The 21,871-nt window shown below is 42.6% G+C and overlaps 1 protein-coding gene across 2 annotated transcripts in view; it reads left to right on the top strand.

Annotated features, from left to right (window-relative positions):
• Nell1 (neural EGFL like 1) overlaps window positions 1-21,871 on the top strand; it is an 839,269-nt gene that overhangs the window by 224,767 nt on the left and 592,631 nt on the right. For both annotated transcript variants that reach the window (XM_052761990.1, XM_052761989.1), the window contains exons 8-9: window positions 9,841-9,975; window positions 11,208-11,310. In XM_052761990.1, coding sequence (XP_052617950.1) covers window positions 9,841-9,975; window positions 11,208-11,310 — 238 coding nt within the window. The remainder of the gene's footprint in view (window positions 1-9,840; window positions 9,976-11,207; window positions 11,311-21,871) is intronic.

The following is a 21,871-nucleotide window of genomic DNA, read 5'->3' as shown; positions in this document are numbered from 1 at the left end:
GGAAGCAGAAAGCAGTCTGTATCACTGTAGGTTCCTTTTGAATAAAAAAGAATTTACCCAGTGGCTATGAAGGCAGTAACAATGAGAGATGATATATGGGCAGAATCACTGCAGCTTGTGAGCTAATGTGTTCTGGATATAAGAGTAATTGATAATAATCAGGAGGGTAAAACAGCTATCGTGGGCAGATTTCTGTCATCGGAAGGCATTACATCAAGCTTCTAATATGTGGCTCATTTTCAGATCGGTTCTGAGTTAAGTGAAGGGGCAAAGATACCTTTAGTTGTATCATGCAGAATACATCTTCGTCATTCATCCAGCAGACAATGTGTATGGCTCTGGGATTTCCCTGGGACCCTGTTAGACACAAAGAGGCAATGATGAGCAACACAATCCCTCATGTTCATATTGAGTCGCTGAGATCCAAATGTAAATAATTAGGAGCTTTCATATGTATTCATGAAGTGTGGCTTTACATGAAACACCAAAGCCTTGTGGAAAAGGGCACAGAAATGAAAACAAAACAACACAAAGCAGAAAATGCTGCTGTTGTGGCAGTGATCAGTCCTGGACATGGACTCTGGCCTAGGGCAAAGGAAGAATTAGGTTGGGCCTAAGAGACATTATACTCGGCAAAAGTAAGAATTTTAATAATGGTGAAAATGATCCATTAGTCCCATTCTACCTGTGGCTGGCTGCTGCTGGCCTCAGCTGTGGCAAGTGGAAATGCAGGGGAGGTGGGTAAGTGATTGGGAGCCATAGATCATGCCATGACTGACAACCTTTTTAGCTCACACTAGATTTTTGGCCATGACATCTTCTTCAAGCTCGTGCGTGTGTGTGTGTGTGTGTGTGTGTGTGTGTGTGTGTGTGTGTGTGTGTGTGTGTGTGTGTACATGTGGTGGGTGCATCCGTGCCTAGGTGCTAAGGGCAGAAGTCAATATTGCTGTCTACCCGAGTCCCTTCCCACCTTAGTGTTTGAGACAGAGTTTCGCTCTATGTCTGGAGCTCACTAATTGACTGTATTGGTTGGCCAGTGAACCCCAGAAATCCTCCTGTCTCTGCAGCCTCATTGCTGATATTATAAGCATGCCAGCACACATGGCTTTTTACCCGGGTAATGGGGATATGAAGACAGGTCCTCAAGCTTGCACAGCAAACATGTAAGCCACCAAACTGTCTTCTCAGTGCCCCAAGCTAAATCTTCTTTTGGCTGGAAAAGAGAGACAGAATACTTTTTGTAAAGAGAAAGATGGAGACTGAGGCTGGAGTCCTAAAGCATTAGCTTTTCACCTTGAGAGTGTGGAGAAAATTGGAATCGTGGGCAATTATTCGCCATCCCAGCTTGTGGCACATAGAAGCTTTTATGTCACATTGTCTGCAGCAGCTTGATCTCAATACTGGTAATTATATTTTAGCATGCTAGCAGATTTTTAGAACAAGACACATGCCACTCAGCCTCGGGTGATGGCTGGCCTCCATTCTCAGCTCCCAGTATGCTCTTTTCTTTCCCATTCTCCCCTATGCAGCAATGCCATTTTTCTCTTTCGAGCTGTGCACTGTCTAGGAGCCACAATGAACTCTACCCTTCGAATAGTATTATGTAAAATGGGCATTTGTGAAGTGGAAGACATTTAATTGTGGGAAATTGCAAGCTGAAAATGGTTTCATTCACCTTCTAAACCCACTCCCTTGGAGCTTTGCAGATTTATAAGTCTGTTCCTTCTAAACTAGAAAGATGTGTGATTCTGCAGGGGAGTTCTTCCATTTCCACTGCATTGTTTGGAATCTATGGTAGTCTAGAATGGCAATAGGATATATATACATATATATATCCCTTCCCACCTTAGTTTTTGAGACAGAGTTTCTCACTATACCTGGAGCTCACCAATTGACTGCATTGGTTGGCCAGTGAGCCCCAGAAATCCTCCTGTCTCTGTAACCTCATTGCTGATATTATAAGCATGTCAGCACTCATGGCTTTTTACCTGGGCAATGGAGATAGGAAGTCATGTCCTCAAGTTTACACAGCAGACATGCAAGCCACCAAATCGTCTTCCTTCTCTCTCTCTCTCACACACACACACACACACACACACACACACACACACGCACGCACGCACGCACGCACACAAATAGCTAATTGTGGGCTTTGCCAGGCCAAGAGGCAAAATTTAGGATCCTGTGTATATACTTGCTTTATTTAAAACTTAATTATATATAGCCTAAAATATAACCATTGAAAAGTGTGAAGACCATTTGTAGCTTACAGGCTGTATAAAAATAAATGGTAGACAAAATTCGTCCCGTGGAACTTAACCATCAGTATAGAAGAACCTGGAAACTCATTCATTAGCTAAACTTGTTGGGCAGTTTCTACGTGTTTGGTCCAGTGCTTATCTTTTATGTGTGCTAGCCCTTCAATTCTCCAAATAGTTCTGAGAGCTTAGTTTAATTTGTTAGCATACTTCACAGAGGAGAAGACTGAGGGTCGTCAGAATGAGTAGATAGCTCTTCCTGAGATAACAGAAGGCAGACCCAGGACCAGAACTCAGGTTCTTGGATCTTAAAAGGCCAGCCATATCCCAGAAAATTTATGGTTGGAGAAAAAAAAAAGGATTGTAAAGAGAAACAAAATAAAATGTGAGGAGGGTAGAGGTGGGTGTTAATAAGTGGAGATCAAGAGGATGGAGGCATCAGGAAGGAGAAGGAAGAGGAAATATAAAAGAGCCATATCGCTGAGCCATGCCTAAGTTCTCAGATTTGCTGTAGGGGTGAAAGTAGGAGCCTGCAGCCACCCAGTGCAGAGGAAGCCCAGGGCAGGAAGAAGACCTTTCATCTCACCCTTTGCCTCTGAACTGCTTCTTTTCCGTCTTTGAGCCCTGGGTTGACATGGTGTATGCGTCTGCAAAGATGATGAGGACCCTTCTATTTCTGTCACCTCACTTCACAGAATCACTCTCCCAGCCCATACCAGGCCAAGTGAAGTCTGGGAGAAGAATTTTTCAAGGACAAATTTTTCTTCCTCCTGCCAGTGGTAGGGTCTGAACAAGAAGGCTTTTCTGTGCTGTGGGAGGCTTACTCTTTCTGCATTGTGTATAAGGCTTACTTCCTTTTCATTCACCTTCAATGAGGGTCTAGCCTTCCAGAGCCTTACCTTTGCACAGGAGTTTCTTTTAAGGGACACCTCTTAGACTATACTGTCTGTCTGTTGTACTTTCCCCCATGTCTCCATCAAGATGGGAGCCCAAGGGCTCTGTACTTCAGCAGGATACAGGTGGGCCTTGGTATTTGCTGGTCACCTGAGATCCTTTCTGTCAGTCTGCTTTGGCCTCTGTGACTTTCTTTTGAGCTACATCTGTGGTGACTTTTGAGATTTTTACTTATATGTTGCCTGCAGGATTTTAGTTCATTCAAGCAGAGAAGTCTTTTAGGGCATCTGATCTACTATCTTGGTGGAAGCAAAACATCACTGATCCTTTTGGCAGATTGAGGGATATGGAGTCTGTAGCTGTGACGCCAACTGGAAGTTAAAGACAGTTAGTTCCAAGATGCAAAGGGAATTCAATGGCATCAAGTCTACTTGTCATCAGGGTTTATCTCCAATTAAATAAACCTAGTGTGACAAGTGTTAGTGGATGGGATTGGAGCTAGGTTTGGGTTATCCAGCAGCTGTGATTAAGACAGAAATTGATCAGAGAGCCCAAGGTAGAGCTAGAGACAGGGATTTGGAATGCTAATGATCTGACCCTGAGCATCCCTTTGACATTGTTTTAGATGTTCCTAGTCTTGAACAAGCCATTGGACTTTTCTAGCTCCCAAATCCCATCTGTAGAAATCATTATTCCTTACATCAGCCTATGAGCTTTGGTGCAAGATGGAGGGTGCACACTCAGTGAGCATTGCTGTTATTCTGTAAACCAGGAAGGACCAGTAGTCTCTAAGGGAATGCACACCTTCCTCAGTGGCTAGATATCTCAAATACTGATAGCGTCTCCTAGATGCTGTCAGGACTTTCATCTGCAGCAGGAAGAGAGAGGACCTGAAAAGGCATTTCATATATGGGTTTTCATACTCTGGGAAACCTCAGAGCCCTTTTAGAGAGCAAGTCCAGGACATGGGTGGTGCCAACCCTTGGCATGTGGTCCTGGGTTGTATAAGAAAGAACCCTGAGCAAGCCATGAGAGCAAGCAAGGGAGCAATTCTCCATGGACTCTGCATCAGTTCCTGCCTTCAGGTTCCCGCTTTGAATTTGCCTGGGCTGTCCCTCCTGATAGACAATAAACTGTGAGCGGAAATGAACCCTTCCTTCTCAAACTGCTTTCGGTTGCAGCCTTTATCACAGCCTATGTAATGTCACCAAAGCGTTGTCTGTCTGAGACTGACAAGTTCCTTTTATGGCTGTCTCCAGTTGCATCCACTTTTCTGCAAACAGCATCCCTTCATTCTTCCCGATGGCTGAAGAGAATCCCGTTGTATGTGTGTACACGTTTTGTTTATCCACTCCGCTGTTGTTGAGCCCCTTGGTTTGTTTCACAACTTAGCTTTGCGAACAGTGATACAGTCAACACGGATGTGCAAGTATCTCTGTGACGTGTTGCTCTGGGGTCTTTGGGTAAATTCTGAGAAGTGGCCTGGCTGGGTCACACAGTCGATCTATTTCGAGGAACTTCCATGCTGATTTCAGTAGTGTCTAGTCTGGTATAGGCTCCTGCTCAGTGGACAGTGTTCCTTTGGTCCTCACCTGCAGCAGCAGTTGCTTTTATTCATCTTCTTGCTGACTGCCATTCTGGCCGTGGTGAGATGGGATCTCAGTGTGGCTTCTCTTCGTATTTCTTAGATGGCTAATGTCTTAGTTTTGTTTCTTGCTGCTGTGATAAGAGACGCTGACAAAAGCAACTTGAGGGAGATAGGACTTATTTGGCTCTTTGTTCCAGGTTACAGTCCATCCTTAACAGGGAAGTCAAGGCATCAGGGACTTGAAGCAACTAGTCAGATTATATCCAGTCAAGAGGAGAGAGCCTTGAATGGATGCTTATGCTCAGTGCTTTGCATTTAGCTCACTGTCTAGCACATGCGATGGTGCTGTCCACATTCAGGGTGGTATTTTTGCACCTCAATTAACCAAACTAAGGAAATCCCTCACAGGCATGCCTACAGGCAAACCTAATCTAGACAAATCCTCACTGAGACTCTCTTTCCAGGAAAGTCTCGGTTATGGTAAGTTGACGATTAAAATCAACCCTCACAATGAGGGCAAACATTTCTCAAATGCATATTGCCATTTGTTCTTCATCTCTTCTTCTGTCTTTTCCTCTCATTAATCCCATTTGTTGGTATTTCTGATGTTTAGTTTTTGGAGTTCTGTGATACTGAATTCGAAGATATTAATCAGAGCTAGCTAGATTATCCAAGACTGGGAATTCCTTTTTTAAAATTACATTTATTTGCTTGTTTATGTTTGCATACACACACGTGCACATGGCACAATGTACATGTGTTGGTCAGATAACCACCTCCACGAGTTGGTTCTCTCCTTCCGTCACGCGTTTTCTGTGATGGAACTCAGTTCTTTATGCTTGGCAACAAGCAGCTTTACTTGTTGTAACAACCTGCCAGCTCCTAGACTTGGAATTTCTGCATTACTTTTTTTTTAAAATCACTGAAATTTGTGTGGAAAAATCAAGTCCCAGTTAGAGTGACATTTCAAGCTGTGACATATTTAATTTTGAGACCTTTCTTGTTTTGAGGAACTCGGTGATAATTTTTCAATTAAGAGTAAAGGTTTAACAATGATTTACATTTTCTCTGATCCACATAACAAACACCAAAATAGTACTTCAAAGCGAAAACGCAATCTATTGTAGGACTAATGTACTCCCATCCATTCATTGACCTCTTCTTGTGAAAAAGCCCTCCACTGTCTGTCTTCTAATGTGTAGAGCTAGGAATAAATGATTCAGTTCATGGTTGCTTAGATAAGTGCAAGAACAAAGGTAAAACATAACAGAGATGCAGACCTAAACCATATCTGTTTGGGATCTCAGGCATTCTCAGAGAGAGGCGGTTGTGAGAAATAGTTTTTGAAATGAAATTCGTATAAATTCAGCATGCTTCCACCAATGGCAGAAAATGCAATTCATTTTTTTTTTACTCAGAGATGTTTTTCTCCTTTATTGTTGTTATAGAATTTAGCAGAAGAAAAGAAGGCACGATTACATATTAAATGCCTTTGAAAAATTAGGTTTTTTTTTTACCTTAGTGTCCCTTTGCCTTTGTTACCTGTCTGTTACACTCTTTTTATTATAGAGATTAGGGCTTCTCCGTGTTGCTAGAAAGAGCTAAACACATTAAAAGTCAAAAGAAAGTTCAGACAGGAAAACAAAATGCATCACATTAAAAGTGGAGCTTTCTTAGGACCAGGGCCTCACAGAGGGATGTAGCTCAGCTTTGTTGGATGGGCACTTGTCATCACTAAGGCTGACCTCAGGGGAGCTCCTAGAGTGTCACAGAACTTCATTCAGTAGCTGGAGCTCCCTCTCGGGTCATGTGTCTTGAAGGAGTTTCCTTCTTGGAGCTTTATAGACACTAGATTTGCAGAGTGAGGCACACACTTGCTATCAAGGTTGCAGGCACCCTTTGGAGGCACTTTTAGCAGGTACATCTAGCTCACCTGTGTTTGTTCAAGCCCAGCTCACACAGGAACTATTGGGGCTAATAGACGGAATAAAGATAGTGAGTGATGAGCTGTCATTTTATTATCTTTGATGTCATGTGCCTTGGTTATTTAACCTCAGCAAAGTCTTGAAGTATGTTTTATCTGTGCTACCTAAAGAATTCCCAAAGATCTTAATTATCACAGATTCTAGAAACTATATAATTAGACTGGAGCTTTAAATGAAATGCACCACTTTGGAAGATCAGACATATTAGAAGGACCTGGGGGAGTTCAAAGCAAGTCTGGTAGTTCTCCAGGGTGAATGTGGACCATGCAGGTAGTCGAGGGGCCTGCTTTCTATGTGGTTTGCCACCTCATTATAGTCGGCAACAAGGACACATTCCTTTGAGAAATTTCAAGTGCTTGGAGGAAAAGGGTTAAGGAAATGGCCACAAGTAACTATTCCATCAGTTAGAATCACACAAGGAGTCTCTTTCAGAGAGTAGTGCTGTTTAGGGGCACAGGAGAGAACATAGGGCCAACTTTTGGCTGTTAATAGTTGTTGAGGGTGTGCATCATCTTCTTCAGTGGCCTAGCACTGGTAAGCTGCTCTTGCACCAGTTAACTCCCACCCATGCTTGGGTAAGAAACTACCATTAAACTCAGTGGGTCACACTCAAAAGAAGACATGGAAATAGGAGGGGGTTCAGAAGAAGGGTTTCCGAAGGAACAGAGGGGAGTGAGGGAGGAGAATGGAGGGTGTGTGAAAATGACTTAAATCCATTATATAAATGCATGAAACTGTCACACAATAAAAATATTGATAATGGAAAGATGGTGGGTGTGGTGATATTTTATTTATGCTCTAACAAATAAAGCTTGCCTGGAGATCTGAGGAAAAAGCCAGCCACTATATTAAATATAGAAATCAGACAGTGGTAGCACACGCCTTTAATCCTAGCATTTGGGAGGCAGAGATTCATCTGGATCTCTGTGAGTTCAAGGCCACACTGGGAACACAGCCAGATGTGGTGGCACATGCTTTTAATTCCAGCACTAGTTAACCATAGAGGTCTGGAGATCTGTACAGACAGACAGGAAGTGCTAGAGCTGGGTGGAAAGAGGAAGTGATGTAGCTGGGTGGAGAGAGGAAGTAAGATGGCAGGGCACAGAAAGATATATAGGCTTGAGTATACAAGAAATAGTGTTCTCTTGGGCTGAGGATTTCCTGGCAGTAAGAACTTGTGGCTTGGCTTGTTCTATCCCTCTGATCTCTCAGTTTTCACCCCAATATCTGACTCTGGGTTTTTTTTTTTTTAAATAAGAACATTTAGCAGTTCATGTTACAGGTGGGACTTGTTGTTTCCCAGGCTCGCTATTATAGTCATCATTGGGTCAAAGGATGCTCTGGTCTTTAAGGGGAACACATGCAAGGCATTGGAAGCACAGTGTGATTTAGGAGGAAAAGAGAAACTAGGAATTGGTACTTATGCTCATGATAGCACTCTTTATGTGAAGGAAGCTGGGGGTGGGGAGGCTGTCAGTCTTCTGTATGGATGTCACAGTGGACACCTCACACCAAATTGCTGCACTCAGGTTTTTATTACTTTTCTTTTTTTGTGGTGCCAGGGATGAAGCCAGGCTTCCACATGCCAGGCCGGTGCTTTACCACTGAGCTACACTTCGACTCTCTGCTGTGCTGGAAGGAAAACTAGAGTAGGCTGGACCAAGAAAGAGAACTGGAGCCATATGCAGAGGAGCTGTTAAGGGAACCTAGTGGTGCTGAGTGTGGCCACGGGCGGCGGGAGGCCAGGAGGACCTCGGATGTCTGAAGACAAGAGTTGCTCAGGATGGGGTCAAAGGCAGGGTGAGGCCAGGAAGACTTCGGATGTCTGAAGACAAGAGTTGCTCAGGATGGGGTCAAAGGCAGGGTGAGGACAGGAGGACCTCAGGCGTCTGAAGACAAGAGTTCCTCAGGATGGGGTCAAAGGCAGGGTGAGGCCAGGAGGACCTCAGATGTCTGAAGTTAAGAATTGCTTAGGATGTGATCAAGGAAAAATGACCCAGCAGGGAAAAGAGAGAGAGAGATTTCTTATTCCAGATCAAGAGGATTGTTATGAGAGCTTACCCCTGGTGATAATCACTCTCAGGGCTTCCTCGTGAGGATGGCTAAGCTTTATATTCCCCTTGAATTTGTACATTTAGACTCCGTGGTTAAAAGCAATGAAGTGCGTGTGTGTGTGTGTGTGTGTGTGTGTGTGTGTGTGTGTGTGTGTGTGTGTGTAGGCCAGGAGCTGATGTCAGTATCTTCCTCAACCACTTTCTCCTTATTATTGAGATCGAGTCTCCTCTTGAATCTGAAGCCCTTTGATTCAGCTACTTTGACTGGCTAATGAACTTCAGAGGTCTGGCTGTCTTCATCTCCCTTGCACCAAGGTTACAGACAACTGCTGTACCCAGTTTTGACCTGGGGGCTGGGGATGGAACTCATGTCCTTATGCTTGCCTGCAAGGACTTTAACTACTGAGCCATCTCTGGTCCTCTCCCACAAGCCAACCAACAAGCAAGCAAGCAAATAAACAAACAAAAACTCCTGATCTCAGTTAGGGGTTTCTTACCTCTCCTGCTCTTCCTCTGAATGCTCAGATGAAAACCTGGGCATTCTGTTTGGGGACACTGATTTGGGAAGACACTGGACTTGCCAAGAACTTCCCTTTCTTGTTGCAAGTCCCCAAAATTTTCACCTGAGAGGAAGCTATGCCTTCCTTCTTGCAAACTGCACAGACAGGATGGTGGGAGATAGATGCAAGTGCATGGGGCTTCCCAATTAGATCTCTGCTCAACATCCTAATTAGTTCTCAGGAACGCTCTCATTGCCAGCACATCTGTGTGGGTTTGTGCTGTAAGCACACGCTGTCATGGATACCCACAAGGCTCCAGAGACACCATTTAATGTCTCATTTGATGTTCATTAGACCACAGGAGACAACATGTCTTCAGTTTAGTATGATTTTTACCTGTGTGGAAACCAGAAAACAGATTATGCTAAGAATCAGGAAACCACCCAGCGATTTCTTTTCTCTCTGCTCAGATTCCCCCCCCCCACCCCCTTATTACTATTAGTTTTGCTGGGACAATGCAGTTGAATCATACAAATTACAATCACTAAATCTTTTCTGCAGCTGAATTATGCAGAGACAAGACTCGGTCAGCTGGAAAACTGCCATTGTGAGAAGACCTGCCAAGTGAGTGGGCTGCTCTACAGGGACCAAGACTCCTGGGTGGACGGTGACAATTGCAGGAACTGCACGTGCAAAGTAAGCCCTGGCTAAGTCAATACTCAGGTTTGCTGGTTAAAGCCCCCAGCTAAGGTCAAGACTCAGGCTCACTGGTTGAAGCCCCTGGCTAAGGTCAAGACTCAGGCTCACTGGTTAAAGCCCCTGGCTAAGGTCAAGACTCAGGCTCACTGGTTAAAGCCCCCCGGCTGAGGTCAAGACTCAGGCTCACTGGTTAAAGCCCCTGGCTAAGGTCAAGACTCAGGCTTGCTGGTAGGATGCAGCAGGCTACTCAGCACATAATGCTACTTCTGTTATGCATACTCCCCTTTAATGACCCCAACAATTTCCAAATGCTTGAAAATGAAAGTCTGCTTCTTCACTATATCCTGTTTGATCTAATGTTCTCCTTAAGCCACTTACTATTTGGAGTTTGAGAGTTGGCTGTGGAGGGAGGCAGAGGTCCCTTTATTTCTAGACCTATTGGAGCTTTATTCTCTTTTCCCAGAGGACACATTTTAAGATTTAATTTTATTATTTTTAATCATGTGTACTCATGTGTGTCTCTCTGTGAGTGTGTTGAGTTTGGAGTTGCAGGTGGTTAAGAGCTGCCCACCGTCGATGCTGGGAACTGAACTCAGATCCTCTGAAAGGGCAATATGTACTCTAAAGTGCTGAGCTACCTTTCCCGCCCACACCATATACTTTTAACAGTTTAATCAATCTCTCAATGTTTGTATTATATTTTTGCAAGATGTCTATGTCTGTTCCCAAGAACTGAATGCAGGCAATGCCCCCTTCATGCTTTACAGACTATCCGCCACCTGTAGACTCCTTCGGTTTCAGAAAAGAGGCCGCTCCTAAATTAGTATGTAAACCCTGTCTACTTGAAATTACTCGATAAATATCTGAAGAATGCATTGTTTGTCCAGGAAAACACAAAATGGATTGTTAGAGCCTTAAAAATGATTGACAGGGTCTACTAAAGGTGTTATTTATGTCTCATAGAAATAGGCTTTTTGTTTTCAGCCTAATCTACTTAGTCCACATGGGCAGGTGGATGAAGGCAGTGATGTTTATCAGAAAAGTAATTGAGGTGACATAGGTTTATTTGGGCTGGAGAGAATACTTTATTTGTGGTTGCGGAGGGGCCTGGGGATTTCCCACACTGCCCTGTCTCCCTGAGATTCTGGAGATGAGAGGTGAAGTTCCTCTGAAACAGACTTGTTCAGAGGACACCTCAGAGACCTCTTTCTCTCTCTTTCCCTGCCCAGAGTGGTGCTGTGGAGTGCCGAAGGATGTCCTGTCCCCCGCTCAACTGTTCCCCAGACTCGCTCCCTGTGCACATTTCCGGCCAGTGTTGTAAAGTTTGCAGACGTAAGTATTCACCTAGGGTCAGCGTGGTCCTCTGTGCTCTTAGAGTTATGCATTTTCCTCTGTTTTCAGAATCCAACTAACATTTATGAATTGGAACATTGGCAGGTGATCTGATACTGGTGAGAAGTGCTTTGCATTTTAATTCCTTTCACTGCAACAGACTTTGTAATAGGTTTCCCCCTCTACAGAAACACCATCCCATCCACCTTAAATACTGTCTGTCATTGGTTGCTTTTTACTCTGTGGTTCTTTAGCTCTTTGCTCTTCGGGGGGTGGGGGGTGGGGCTGCTACCCAGCTACCAAATAAATATACACATGGGTTTTTTTTTTCTTACTTATAAATGCCTCAGCTTGGCTTATTTCTGACTAGCTTTTCTTAAATTATCCTGTCTATCTTTTGCCTCTGGGCTTTTACTTTTCTTTATTTCTGTATGGATTTTTCTTTCTTGCTTGCTCTGTTGCTGGCTGTGGAGCTGGGTGGCTGGCCACATGAGTCCTCTTCCTTTCTCTAGCTCCTTGATCTTCTTCTTCTCTTCAGATTTCTCCTCTCATTTATTTCTGTCTGCCTGCCATCCTCACCTACCCTTTCCTGCCAAGCTATTGGCTGTTCAGCTCTTTATTAGACCTATCGGGTGTTTTAGACAGGCAGAGTAACACAGCTTTACAGAATAAAACAAAGGCAACATAAAAGTATGCAACACATTTTTGCAACATTAAAACAAATGTTCCACAGTGTAAACAAATGTAACACATCTTAAAATAATGTTCTACAACATTTCCCCCTTTTATCTAAATAGACATGAAAGATTTTAGCCTAGTAAAACAGTATACAACAAATATAGTTATCAAGTAAGAATTGTGTTTATATTATTCAGTCCATTTGTATTTAGCAAATTCAGAGAAAACACTCTATTATCTATCCTATCTTGGTGATTCCAAAGTTTTATACCTAATTTACTTTCTATTATAATTAAGGAAACGTACAACTCTAACTATTTAGTCCATCAAAGACTCCAGAAGGAATTAATATTACTTAACAACAGAAACATTTTTGCTGCCTGGGCAGTCACCTGAAGTTCTTCTGCAAAGTTGGGGCATCCATTTTCAGTCTACAGACCCAGAATATCTGGCAGACTTTTCAGTGAAGCAGGATATTTGAAGGACTGCCCTGCCTTGTTTTGGCAAAGTTTGTCAGGTGCTTTCCTCTGTGTCCTGCAGAATGTCTTGGCAGACTCTTCTGTGAAGCAGGAACCCTGAAAGACGGTCCTAGTTTGTTTTGGCAAAGTTCAGCACTCACTGTCCTGTGGGTCCTGCATGTCCAGTCTGCACAGCACACTGTCAAGCAGTCAAGGCAATAGCAGTTTCTTGCCCAAATGGCTAATCTTGCCACAATAAAAGAAAACTCCTGTGGAATTTCTTTGATGCCAATAATCCTTTTATGAAGTAAATTGGTATTACCAGGAACAGATGTGTCTCATTGTTATGAAAAACCTTAGGTTAACAAAACATTTTAAATGCCATATCCTGTAGGTCTTTGAAGTGTTTGAAAACCATTTACCTATCTAAAATACACCTGTTTAATCTTTAAAGCATACTTAATGTGACTACAAGTTTGATTATTATAGATTAACTACTAACTTCATTTCTTATTTACGCATTGCATTTTTAAATGAGCTGCAAAAGCACAATACCCCAAACAAGAGTAGATACATATATAGAGTGTAACAAAATTAACTTTAAATTTGTTTTGTTTTTGTTTGTTTTTTTTATAGAATAACTTTTAATAATTATATTTTAGTGTCTAACATTTTTCTCAAGGAATATATATATATTAGGAAAATTAAAGATATATGGTTAAAGTCTTTAACAAAAGTTAACTTGTTTTTTTACATTGTTATTGTAAAATTACAGTTTTTTTATAATTTTTTTATTTTATAATTTAATTTAATTTTATATATCAGTCACAGATTCCCTTGTCCTCCCCCTCCTGTTCGTCCCCCCCAGCGCCTTCCCCCCAGTCCACCCCCCATTCCCATCTCCTCCATACTCCCCTGGGGATTGAGTTCAACCTGGTAGATTCAGTCTAGGCATGTCCAGTAAATTTGAATCAATATCTTAAAATTTATGCCAATACAAAATATATGAGATTAATAATTGTCTTGCTATCCTATATTCCTGTATTCTCCTAAATGATAACAAACATCCATTGTAGTAAGAATCTTAAAGAGTCTTATTAATAAAATCAAACCCAGGGCCAGTTATTGGGGTGAAATCCTGGATGGTCAGAGAGACAGAACAAGCCACAGCTATCTCACCTGGCCAACTTCTCAGCTGATCTTGTTTCCTCGGACTGGAAGACTCTGTGTCCTCATATCCGAATGGTTCTCAGCTGAACTGTGCTGCTCAAAACCTAAAAGCTTAACCAGCCAAATGCTTCTAGTTTCTGGTCCTCATGCCTTATATATCTTTCTGCCTTCTACCATCACTCCCTGGGATTAAAGGCGTGAGTCACCATGCTTGCTGTATCCTTGAACAGTTGGATTTCTGCCTCTGGAATGCTAGGATTAAAGGCATGTGCTACCACTGCCTATCCTCTATGTTTAATATTGTGGCCATTCTGTCTCTGATCCCAGATAAGTTTATTAGGGTGCACAATATTTTGAAGAACACAATACCACCACAATCCATAGCCTACTAAATAACCCAAAGCTTCCCATACCCTAACTCTTATAAATGTGAACGTTGTTTTTTTCTAGACTGCTTCCTGTTGTCTGTGGGTGAAGCATCTTTAGGAGTCCCCAAGAAAAATTGAAATAATGGCCAAGTCCTGGGAAGATCTTTATTGACAGATATCATGTGTCAAGTTTCAGGAGGTCTCCCTTGATCAAACCTGATCCATATTATTCCTGAAGGAATCTACAGCCTCTTGTCTCCTGTGGGAACAAAAGTGAAATCCCTTCTCCAAAGTATTTTTGATTTCCCTTTGACAAATACATTTGACTTCTTTTTGAAAGTTATGATAGCCATAAAGTAGGCTGGTTCAATTTTGTAGTCTAGTTCACAATCCCATGTCTCCCAAAGGATGTCTCTTGCCCATCAACAATCAAAAAATTAAAAAAATCGCCGGGCGGTGGTGGTGCACGCCTTTAATCCCAGCACTCGGGAGGCAGAGGCAGGCGGATCTCTGTGAGTTCGAGGCCAGCCTGGGCTACCAAGTGAGTTCCAGGAAAGGCGCAAAGCTACACAGAGAAACCCTGTCTCAAAAAACCAAAAAAAAAAAAAAAAAAAAAATCAACACAATACTATATAGGATCCAGACTCCATGTGTGTTTTCCATTTTACATGGCTGTTTCCTTTTATATTACTTTTGCTATCTCTTTAAAGACTTGACTATTTTTTTAAAACTATTTCTTCTTGTGACTGTCTATATCCATTTTCTTTTCTTTCTTAAGCCCACACACATTGTAAAACACACTGGAACCTAATTAGAGGTTTTTTTTTTCCATCTGGATCTCTTTTACTGTGTATCTTTTAGCTTTTTTTGACTGTGTGAGCAAACTTTACACTGCTGAGCTACACTATGTCCTTTGTGTGGCTCTATCAGCTGGCTCTGCCTGCTTCTCAGGTCTGGAAGCCAAGCCTAAAGTCCACAGTCAAGTCGGACATGTGTGATCAGGAACTGCATTCACCCTACCTAGAAAGCTGGTACCTGTGCTGCCACAAGCAGTTTTTACTTAGCTTGCCATTTCTATTTAGTGTTCCCTGCGATCTGAACAGCAAAGCCTTTGAAAGGAGTCATGTCCTTTCTTCTTGTTCTTTTTTTTTTTTCTTTTTCAACTTTCTCAGACCCTACATGTAAACTCAAGCCCCACGTTGGGCACCAAAATCTAATTGGTTGCTTTTTACTCTTTGGTTCTTTGGCTCTTTGCTTTTTTTGGGGGGGGGGGCTTGCCACCCAGCTACCAAATAAATCACACAGGGAAATTTTTTTTCTTACTTATAAATGCCCTGCCTTAGCTTCACTTATTTCTAGCCAGCTTTTCTTAACTTAAATTATCCCATCTATCTTTTGCCTCTGGACTTTTACCTGTTTCTATTTCTGTATGGATCTTTCTTTTTTACTCTGTTGCTGGCTGTATAGCTAGGTGGCTGGCCACTTGAGTACCCCTCCTTCTCTAGCTCCTTGATCTTTTTCTTCCCAGACTTCTCCTTCCATTTATTCTATCTGTCTGTCATCCTCATCTATCCTTTCCTGTGTGCTATTGGTCATTTAGCTCTTTATTAGACCAATCAGGTGTTTTAGACAGGCAGAGTAACACAGCTTCACAGAGTAAAACAAATGCAACATAGAAGAATGCAGCACATCTTTGCATCATTAAAACAAATGTTCCACAGTGTAAACAAATGTAACACATCTTAAAATAATATTCTACAACAGCTGCCTTCCATTCTTTACATCTGAAGTGACCAAGTTGCTTCTCCAGGCTCAAACACCAGGCTGGACATGAAGTGTGAATGTACAACCCCCAGGTTAATGTGGTTCAATCTTCTTATTTTGAATGATCAAGTTAAGGGCCAAATTCTGTATTTAGTTTTTTTTTTCTGAGGCTTTGGGCATATCTCTCATTATTAAGGTGCCTTTATTAGAAATTTCAGTTATGAAATTAATTTCAAACACTGAAGCATGTTTCTTTAGTGTTGGCCAATCCAAGTAATAATGATTAAATATACCTTTTCAGGCTAGAGAGACAGCTCAGTGATAAGAGTACTTGCTGCTCTTACAGAAAACCCAGATTCAATTTCCAGCACCCGAATGGTATCTTACAACCATCTGTAACTCCAGTTCCAAGGGACCTGACACCTTCTTCTGGTCTCTATAGGCCTTGGGACTAACATGGTGCACACACACACACACACACACACACACACACACACACACACACACAGGTACGCACACGTAAATGAGATCTTTAAAAGTTGCTCTTCACCACCATTGTGGAGGACACTATTTAAAAAGAAAGGTAAATTAAGAGTGAGAGACCCCCCCCCCCCCCATATGCCTGCTCTGTGCTCTACTATGCTGGACACTTCTGCTCAATGCATTGACTTCTCACAGTAAGGTAACTTTTATTGTTAGCATCCCATTTTACCAGAAGCACTGCCAGTAAAATCAATTCACTAAAGCCACAAGGCTAGTAATATCCTAAACTAGCTTTGCTGACTACAAACCCTGTAGATTTTTCATCAAAGCACATGATCTGCAGAGAATACTTCTGGATAGAAAGGTAATAGCTGAGGTGGGTGGTGCATACCTGCAGTTCCAACACTGGGGTCACGGAGGCAGAGGTTAGGAGCTCAAAGCCAGCCTCAGCTATAAAGTGAGTTTGAGGCTTCCTTGGGCTACATGAGACTGCCTCAAAAATGACAACAACAAAACAATCTCCCAACCAGAAAAGCAGGCAAGCAAACAAATGGAATCTATATATCCTACTTTGCTGACTTGACCAATATCACGTAAATGTATTTGCATACTTTTAAAGACTGTGAATCTTATTTTACTGGATTTCAGTTTCCCATTATTTAACTGTTGTATGAGTATTTCTCAGTTATCAAAGTCTAGGTTGTTTCCCACTTTATTATAAGGGACTCTATGATAATGTCCTTCATGCAGACACATTATTGATTATTTTGAATCTTCTTAATATAAGATTGTCCTAAGCAGAAAGATTGGGCCCCAAACTGGCACCTTCAGGACACTTCTGCATTTATTATTTATTTATTTATTTATTTATTTATTTATTTACTTACTTACTTACTTACTTACTTACTTACTTACTTACTTATTTACTTATTTATGTGTGTGCATGTTTGTGTATGTAGGTACATGAGGGAGTCAGAGTACAACTTGTGGCTGTCAGTTCTCCCCTGCAGTGTGTGTCCAGGAAATGAGATCATAACCCTTGGCAGTAGGTGCTGTTACTTCCTAAGCTATCTTGCTGGCCCTTTGAGGCCTTGGTTACATATAATTAGTTCTTCCTATTATATATGAGGGAAGTGGCCATTTTTCTATATTTTAGTTCATTTAAGAATTGTCGAGTTAGGAGACAATCCCAGAAAGTTTCCCACTTTCCCCAGATGCTGAAGCACAACCTGAAGTTAATGGCAGAGTTTCGTATCTATGTGGAATTCAGATCGAGTTGGTTAAATAAAACTCATTTTTTTCCGTGACTCTGATGATACTTTGATATGCTCAGAGATTAAGTGGGAATACAAATAAAATAAATTAATATTTAATATACTTCTAAAGTTAAAAGGTTGAGAACATCTGACCGGAAAGACTTTTTTTTTTTTTTTACTAATATTAAAATAAAAATCTCTGTAAAGCAGTTTAGGATTTGGGTTTTGGAATAATTGTCAAAGAACCTTCTCTACATCAAAGAGGCTCCTACTGAAGCAGGCACAGGTTGCTGTGTCGAAATTTGAAGTGAGATAGTTTTAGTGCAGTGTACACACATGCATGTTAAAGGAAAACTTCACAGTTCACAACTTAGCAGAGTAATTAGGAATGAGTAGGAGTTTTTTAGGTGCCTGTGTGAGAAAGAACATACTTATCAGAGGGAAATGCCCATGTAAAATTATGACATTAAGTACAGCATTGGTATTTTTAATTTAAAAATGATTTTATGTGGAAGTGTGTAAGCTATGTGGATGGCTCAGTGATTAAGAGCATTGACTGTTCTTGCAGAGGACTTGGGTTTGGTTTCCAGCATCCACACGGCAGCTCACAATTGCCTGCAACTTCAGTTCCAGGGGACCAGATGCCCTCTTGCCTCCTTGGACACCAACATGCATGTGGCATACCCATGTTTGATGTGGGCATCTTGCCTAGAGAGGGGGTGTTTAGAAGCTCAGTGAATTCATTTATTGAGAAAAGGAGACTCCTCGAGTATTTAGCTCTTCTGATCTGCTACTTTTAAAGTGTAAAGCCAAGTGCCATCTCTGACATTCAAAGTCACATAACCTTACACAGGTGAGCACATTTAACTTTTTAAAAATGAAGCTTTCAGGCAGGGCCATGGCACACTCAGAGAGGTGATTTAAGAAAGGGTACTGTCTTAACAGAGCTGGAGGCAGTGGTCAAGCATGGGACTTGGACATATTCCAGAAAGAGGTGATGGGGCAAGCAGGCAGAGGCTGCCTGGGGAGAGGAAGAGAAGGAATGGCCGTGAGTGACAGCTAAAGGGCCTGGCATACTAAGCGTGGCATTGTGTGAGCGTCTGCGAGAGAGCAGGTGCCAAGTTTCGAGCAAGAGCCCACAGGAGACAAGCAATGTGAAGCACAGCGACAGGGCAGAGGGAAGGAAGAGTTTGGTGTGGGCTTGCATGAGTGATGCCTTCTGTTTGGTATCTGCGAGCTGGAGATGTTTTAGTGGCACCCAGTTTGACGTGGGTGTCTTGCTCAGAGAGGGGGTGTTTAGAAGCTCAGTGAATTCATTTCCTGAGGAAGGGAGAATCCTTGTGTGTTCAGCTCTTCTCGTCTGCCACTTTTAAAGTGTAAAGCCGAGTGCTGCCTCTGACAGTCTAAGTCACCAAGTGCCCAGGGGTGGTTGACATGTGTGAGGGAACGGATATCGGAATGTGGACCGAGTAACCACATGTGCACATCTGCCAGGGCCATCAAAAGCAGTACCTGTCAATTGTTCATTCAGTGTGCACCCAAGTGGCAAAAGTGTCCAGCACTTGCACTCAAGAAACCAAGGTCAAATCTGAAGGGCTGGGTGTCTGTGGATGCAAAAGGGGCAATAACCTGTCACTAAATCCCCAGAATGCTTGTTTCAGACATCATGAGGAAGTGTGTGCTGGGCCAGGTTTCAATGTCATGGCTGGACACTGTAAAATACTCTACTTTGCATGGCCCTGGTGTGACTCAAAGGACTCCAGGTATCCGTTTACATTTCTGCTCACACTGAAAGCTGTAGGAATGAATTCTCCAGTGCCCAGCCAAAGGCAGCAGCGCCTGACTCACCTTATGTTTGAATTTCCTTGGACATCAAAAATAAGGATTTGGCTACAGATCAAGAGGTCGGATAATGAGAACTGATGTTAGACATAAGGAGGATAATGCCAGGGAAGGAAGGGGCACTATCAGAGGAACGGGGAAGAACATGAAAGCTAGGGGAGTTTCCAATCCCGAAAGCTGTCTGAGGTTATTTCATGGACACCTGGCATCCATGTCATATGCACTTTTTTGCACCTTGCCACAGCTGCAAGTAAAGGCATCCAGACACGGGCTGGTATCATCCTCCACCCCAAAGCTTCCTATGGGGTGAGGGCATAAAATTCATCAGACATTTTTTATACCAGCCTGGTGCATGCAGGATGTGTCCCTGAATGTGGTATAAACAGTAAGGCGTTTTTATCTCCAGGTAGGAGTTCTGGATGAGCCTGCCAGAGAAGAAAGGAGCCAGCCGATGTTTCAAGACAGGGTAGTAAGCGTGTTAATACCACTGTGGAGTGGCAAGGGGCCAAAGGAAAAGAAAAGGAGAATTTCTGCGTTTCCCAGCCCATGCCAAGAAACAGATGGCAGCGTTGACGGGAGTACGTTTAGCAGAACTGTCACTCTGGAACGAGCCACCTTGCCAAGTTGGCAGCTGCTGTGTTTAGGAGTATGGGAATTTATCACACAGGAATCCCAGGGCCTTGGAGATGGGTTCTTCCTATGTAAGTCAATTGGAGGTACCCAGAATGTCATTTAGGGGCAATGAGTAACAGTCATGGATATCTCTAGAACACTGAGGCATAAAGGGCAGTCAGGGATAGGTGTTTTTTTAAGTGAAGGAAGAAGGAAAGAATCACCTAGTGAATTGTATTGTTTCTCTCTTTAGCTATTATTATTGCTGCTGTGTTTGTCTGGAAACGTTTGCATATTTGAAGCTATATGGAGTAGAAGAAATAAATCGTAGCAGGTAATCAGGAGATTTGTCAGGTTTTGCTACTCAGCAGAGCTCATTAGTTTTCAACAGTGTTTATTATTTTTAGTCAACAATAAGCCCAGAGAGGTGCCGAGTTTGAGGTGGGATTTACAATTATGCATACACAGTCTTGACTCTCATGGAGGTAACAGCAGCAAGCTGTAAAATTAAGTGTATAGCTAAGATACAATGTGACGTATGGAAATATGCTCTGTTAGGGATCGGTCCAAAGAACAATAGAAGCACAAAGTAGAAAAGTTAATCAGGGTTCAGACTCAAGAACAATTTCTTGGAACTGGAGAGATGACTTAGTTGGTGAGGTGCCGGCTTAGCAAGAATGAACAACTCAGTTCGGATCCCCAGAGCCCAAGCAAAAAGTTGGACATAGCGGCATGACCCTGTGAACCCGAGCTATGCGTGTACCTAGAGACAAGCAGGCTCCTAAAACCCGTTGGCTAGCCAGTCTAGCTAAACTGATGATGCTCATGTTCATAGAAAGACAGTTTCAAAAGACAAAGGGGGAGGGCAACAGAGGAAAGACACTTGATGTTGCCCTCGGGCCATGCACAAAAGTGAGCCCCCACCCTGCAGCTATCCACTCTAATAGGTACTTACATCATAAACAAAGCACAGACAAGACACACACACACACACACACACACACACACACACACACACACACACACACACACACACACTTCTTAAGAGAAACCAGAGAATATTGAAATGAATGGGTATATATATTGAGAGCATGGAAATGGATGGCTATATGTGGGGAGGGTGGAGACAGATTGGGGCATATATGACTGAGAGAGTAGAAATGGGTAAGTATGTATGTTGGGAGAGAAGAAATGCATGGATATATATATACATATATATATATGCAAATGGATGGGTAAATAACTTGAAAGGGTGAAAATATATATGGAGGGTAGAAATGCATGGCTGTATATGTTAGAAGGGTGGAACAGATGGGTCTATGTTAAGAAGATGGACAGGGGTGAGTGTGGTGTTGGGATGGTGTGCTGGCTGGTTGGCACAAGTGAGAGGAGGGAACCTAGATTGAGAAAATGCCTCCATAAGGTTGGGCTGTAGGCACGCCTGTAGGACATTTTCTTGATTAGTAATAGATATGGGAGGGCTCACCCCACTGTGAGTGGTGCTGCCTCTGGCTGGTGATCTTGGGTGCTATAAAAAAATCTGGGTGAACAAGCTATTTTGAATTGAGAATCTGTGTTTCTGATTAGTTGGGGGCTGAAGGGTCAGCTGTGATCAACAAGACACCAGAGCCACTGAAGTAAAACCTTTGCTTTACTGGGACAGTTGATGTTGGTTAGCAGGAACTGGGAAATCAGTGGTGATTAAGAAGACACCAGTATGACTGAGCTGAAGTCTTCTGGGAAGTGGTTCCTCAGGGTTGGCACACAGAAGCTGGGTTCCAGAAGTGGCCAAGGTTGTACATCATACTGGTAGCCAAACTTGGTAATGTGCAAGAGTCACCCAGGTGGGTGAAAAGCATCTGAAGTTTGGTACTGTGAGAGGCCAGGAGAGGTCACTAGAGAAGGTACAGCCTCAGTAGTAGTTGAAGCC

The sequence above is a fragment of the Peromyscus californicus genome, unplaced genomic scaffold, assembly GCF_007827085.1.
Source record: "Peromyscus californicus insignis strain IS unplaced genomic scaffold, ASM782708v3 Scaffold_4__1_contigs__length_199733344, whole genome shotgun sequence".
Classification (NCBI taxonomy): domain Eukaryota; kingdom Metazoa; phylum Chordata; class Mammalia; order Rodentia; family Cricetidae; genus Peromyscus; species Peromyscus californicus.
The sequence above is the reverse complement of the archived record's forward strand: the minus strand, read 5'-3'. Positions and strand labels throughout refer to the sequence as shown.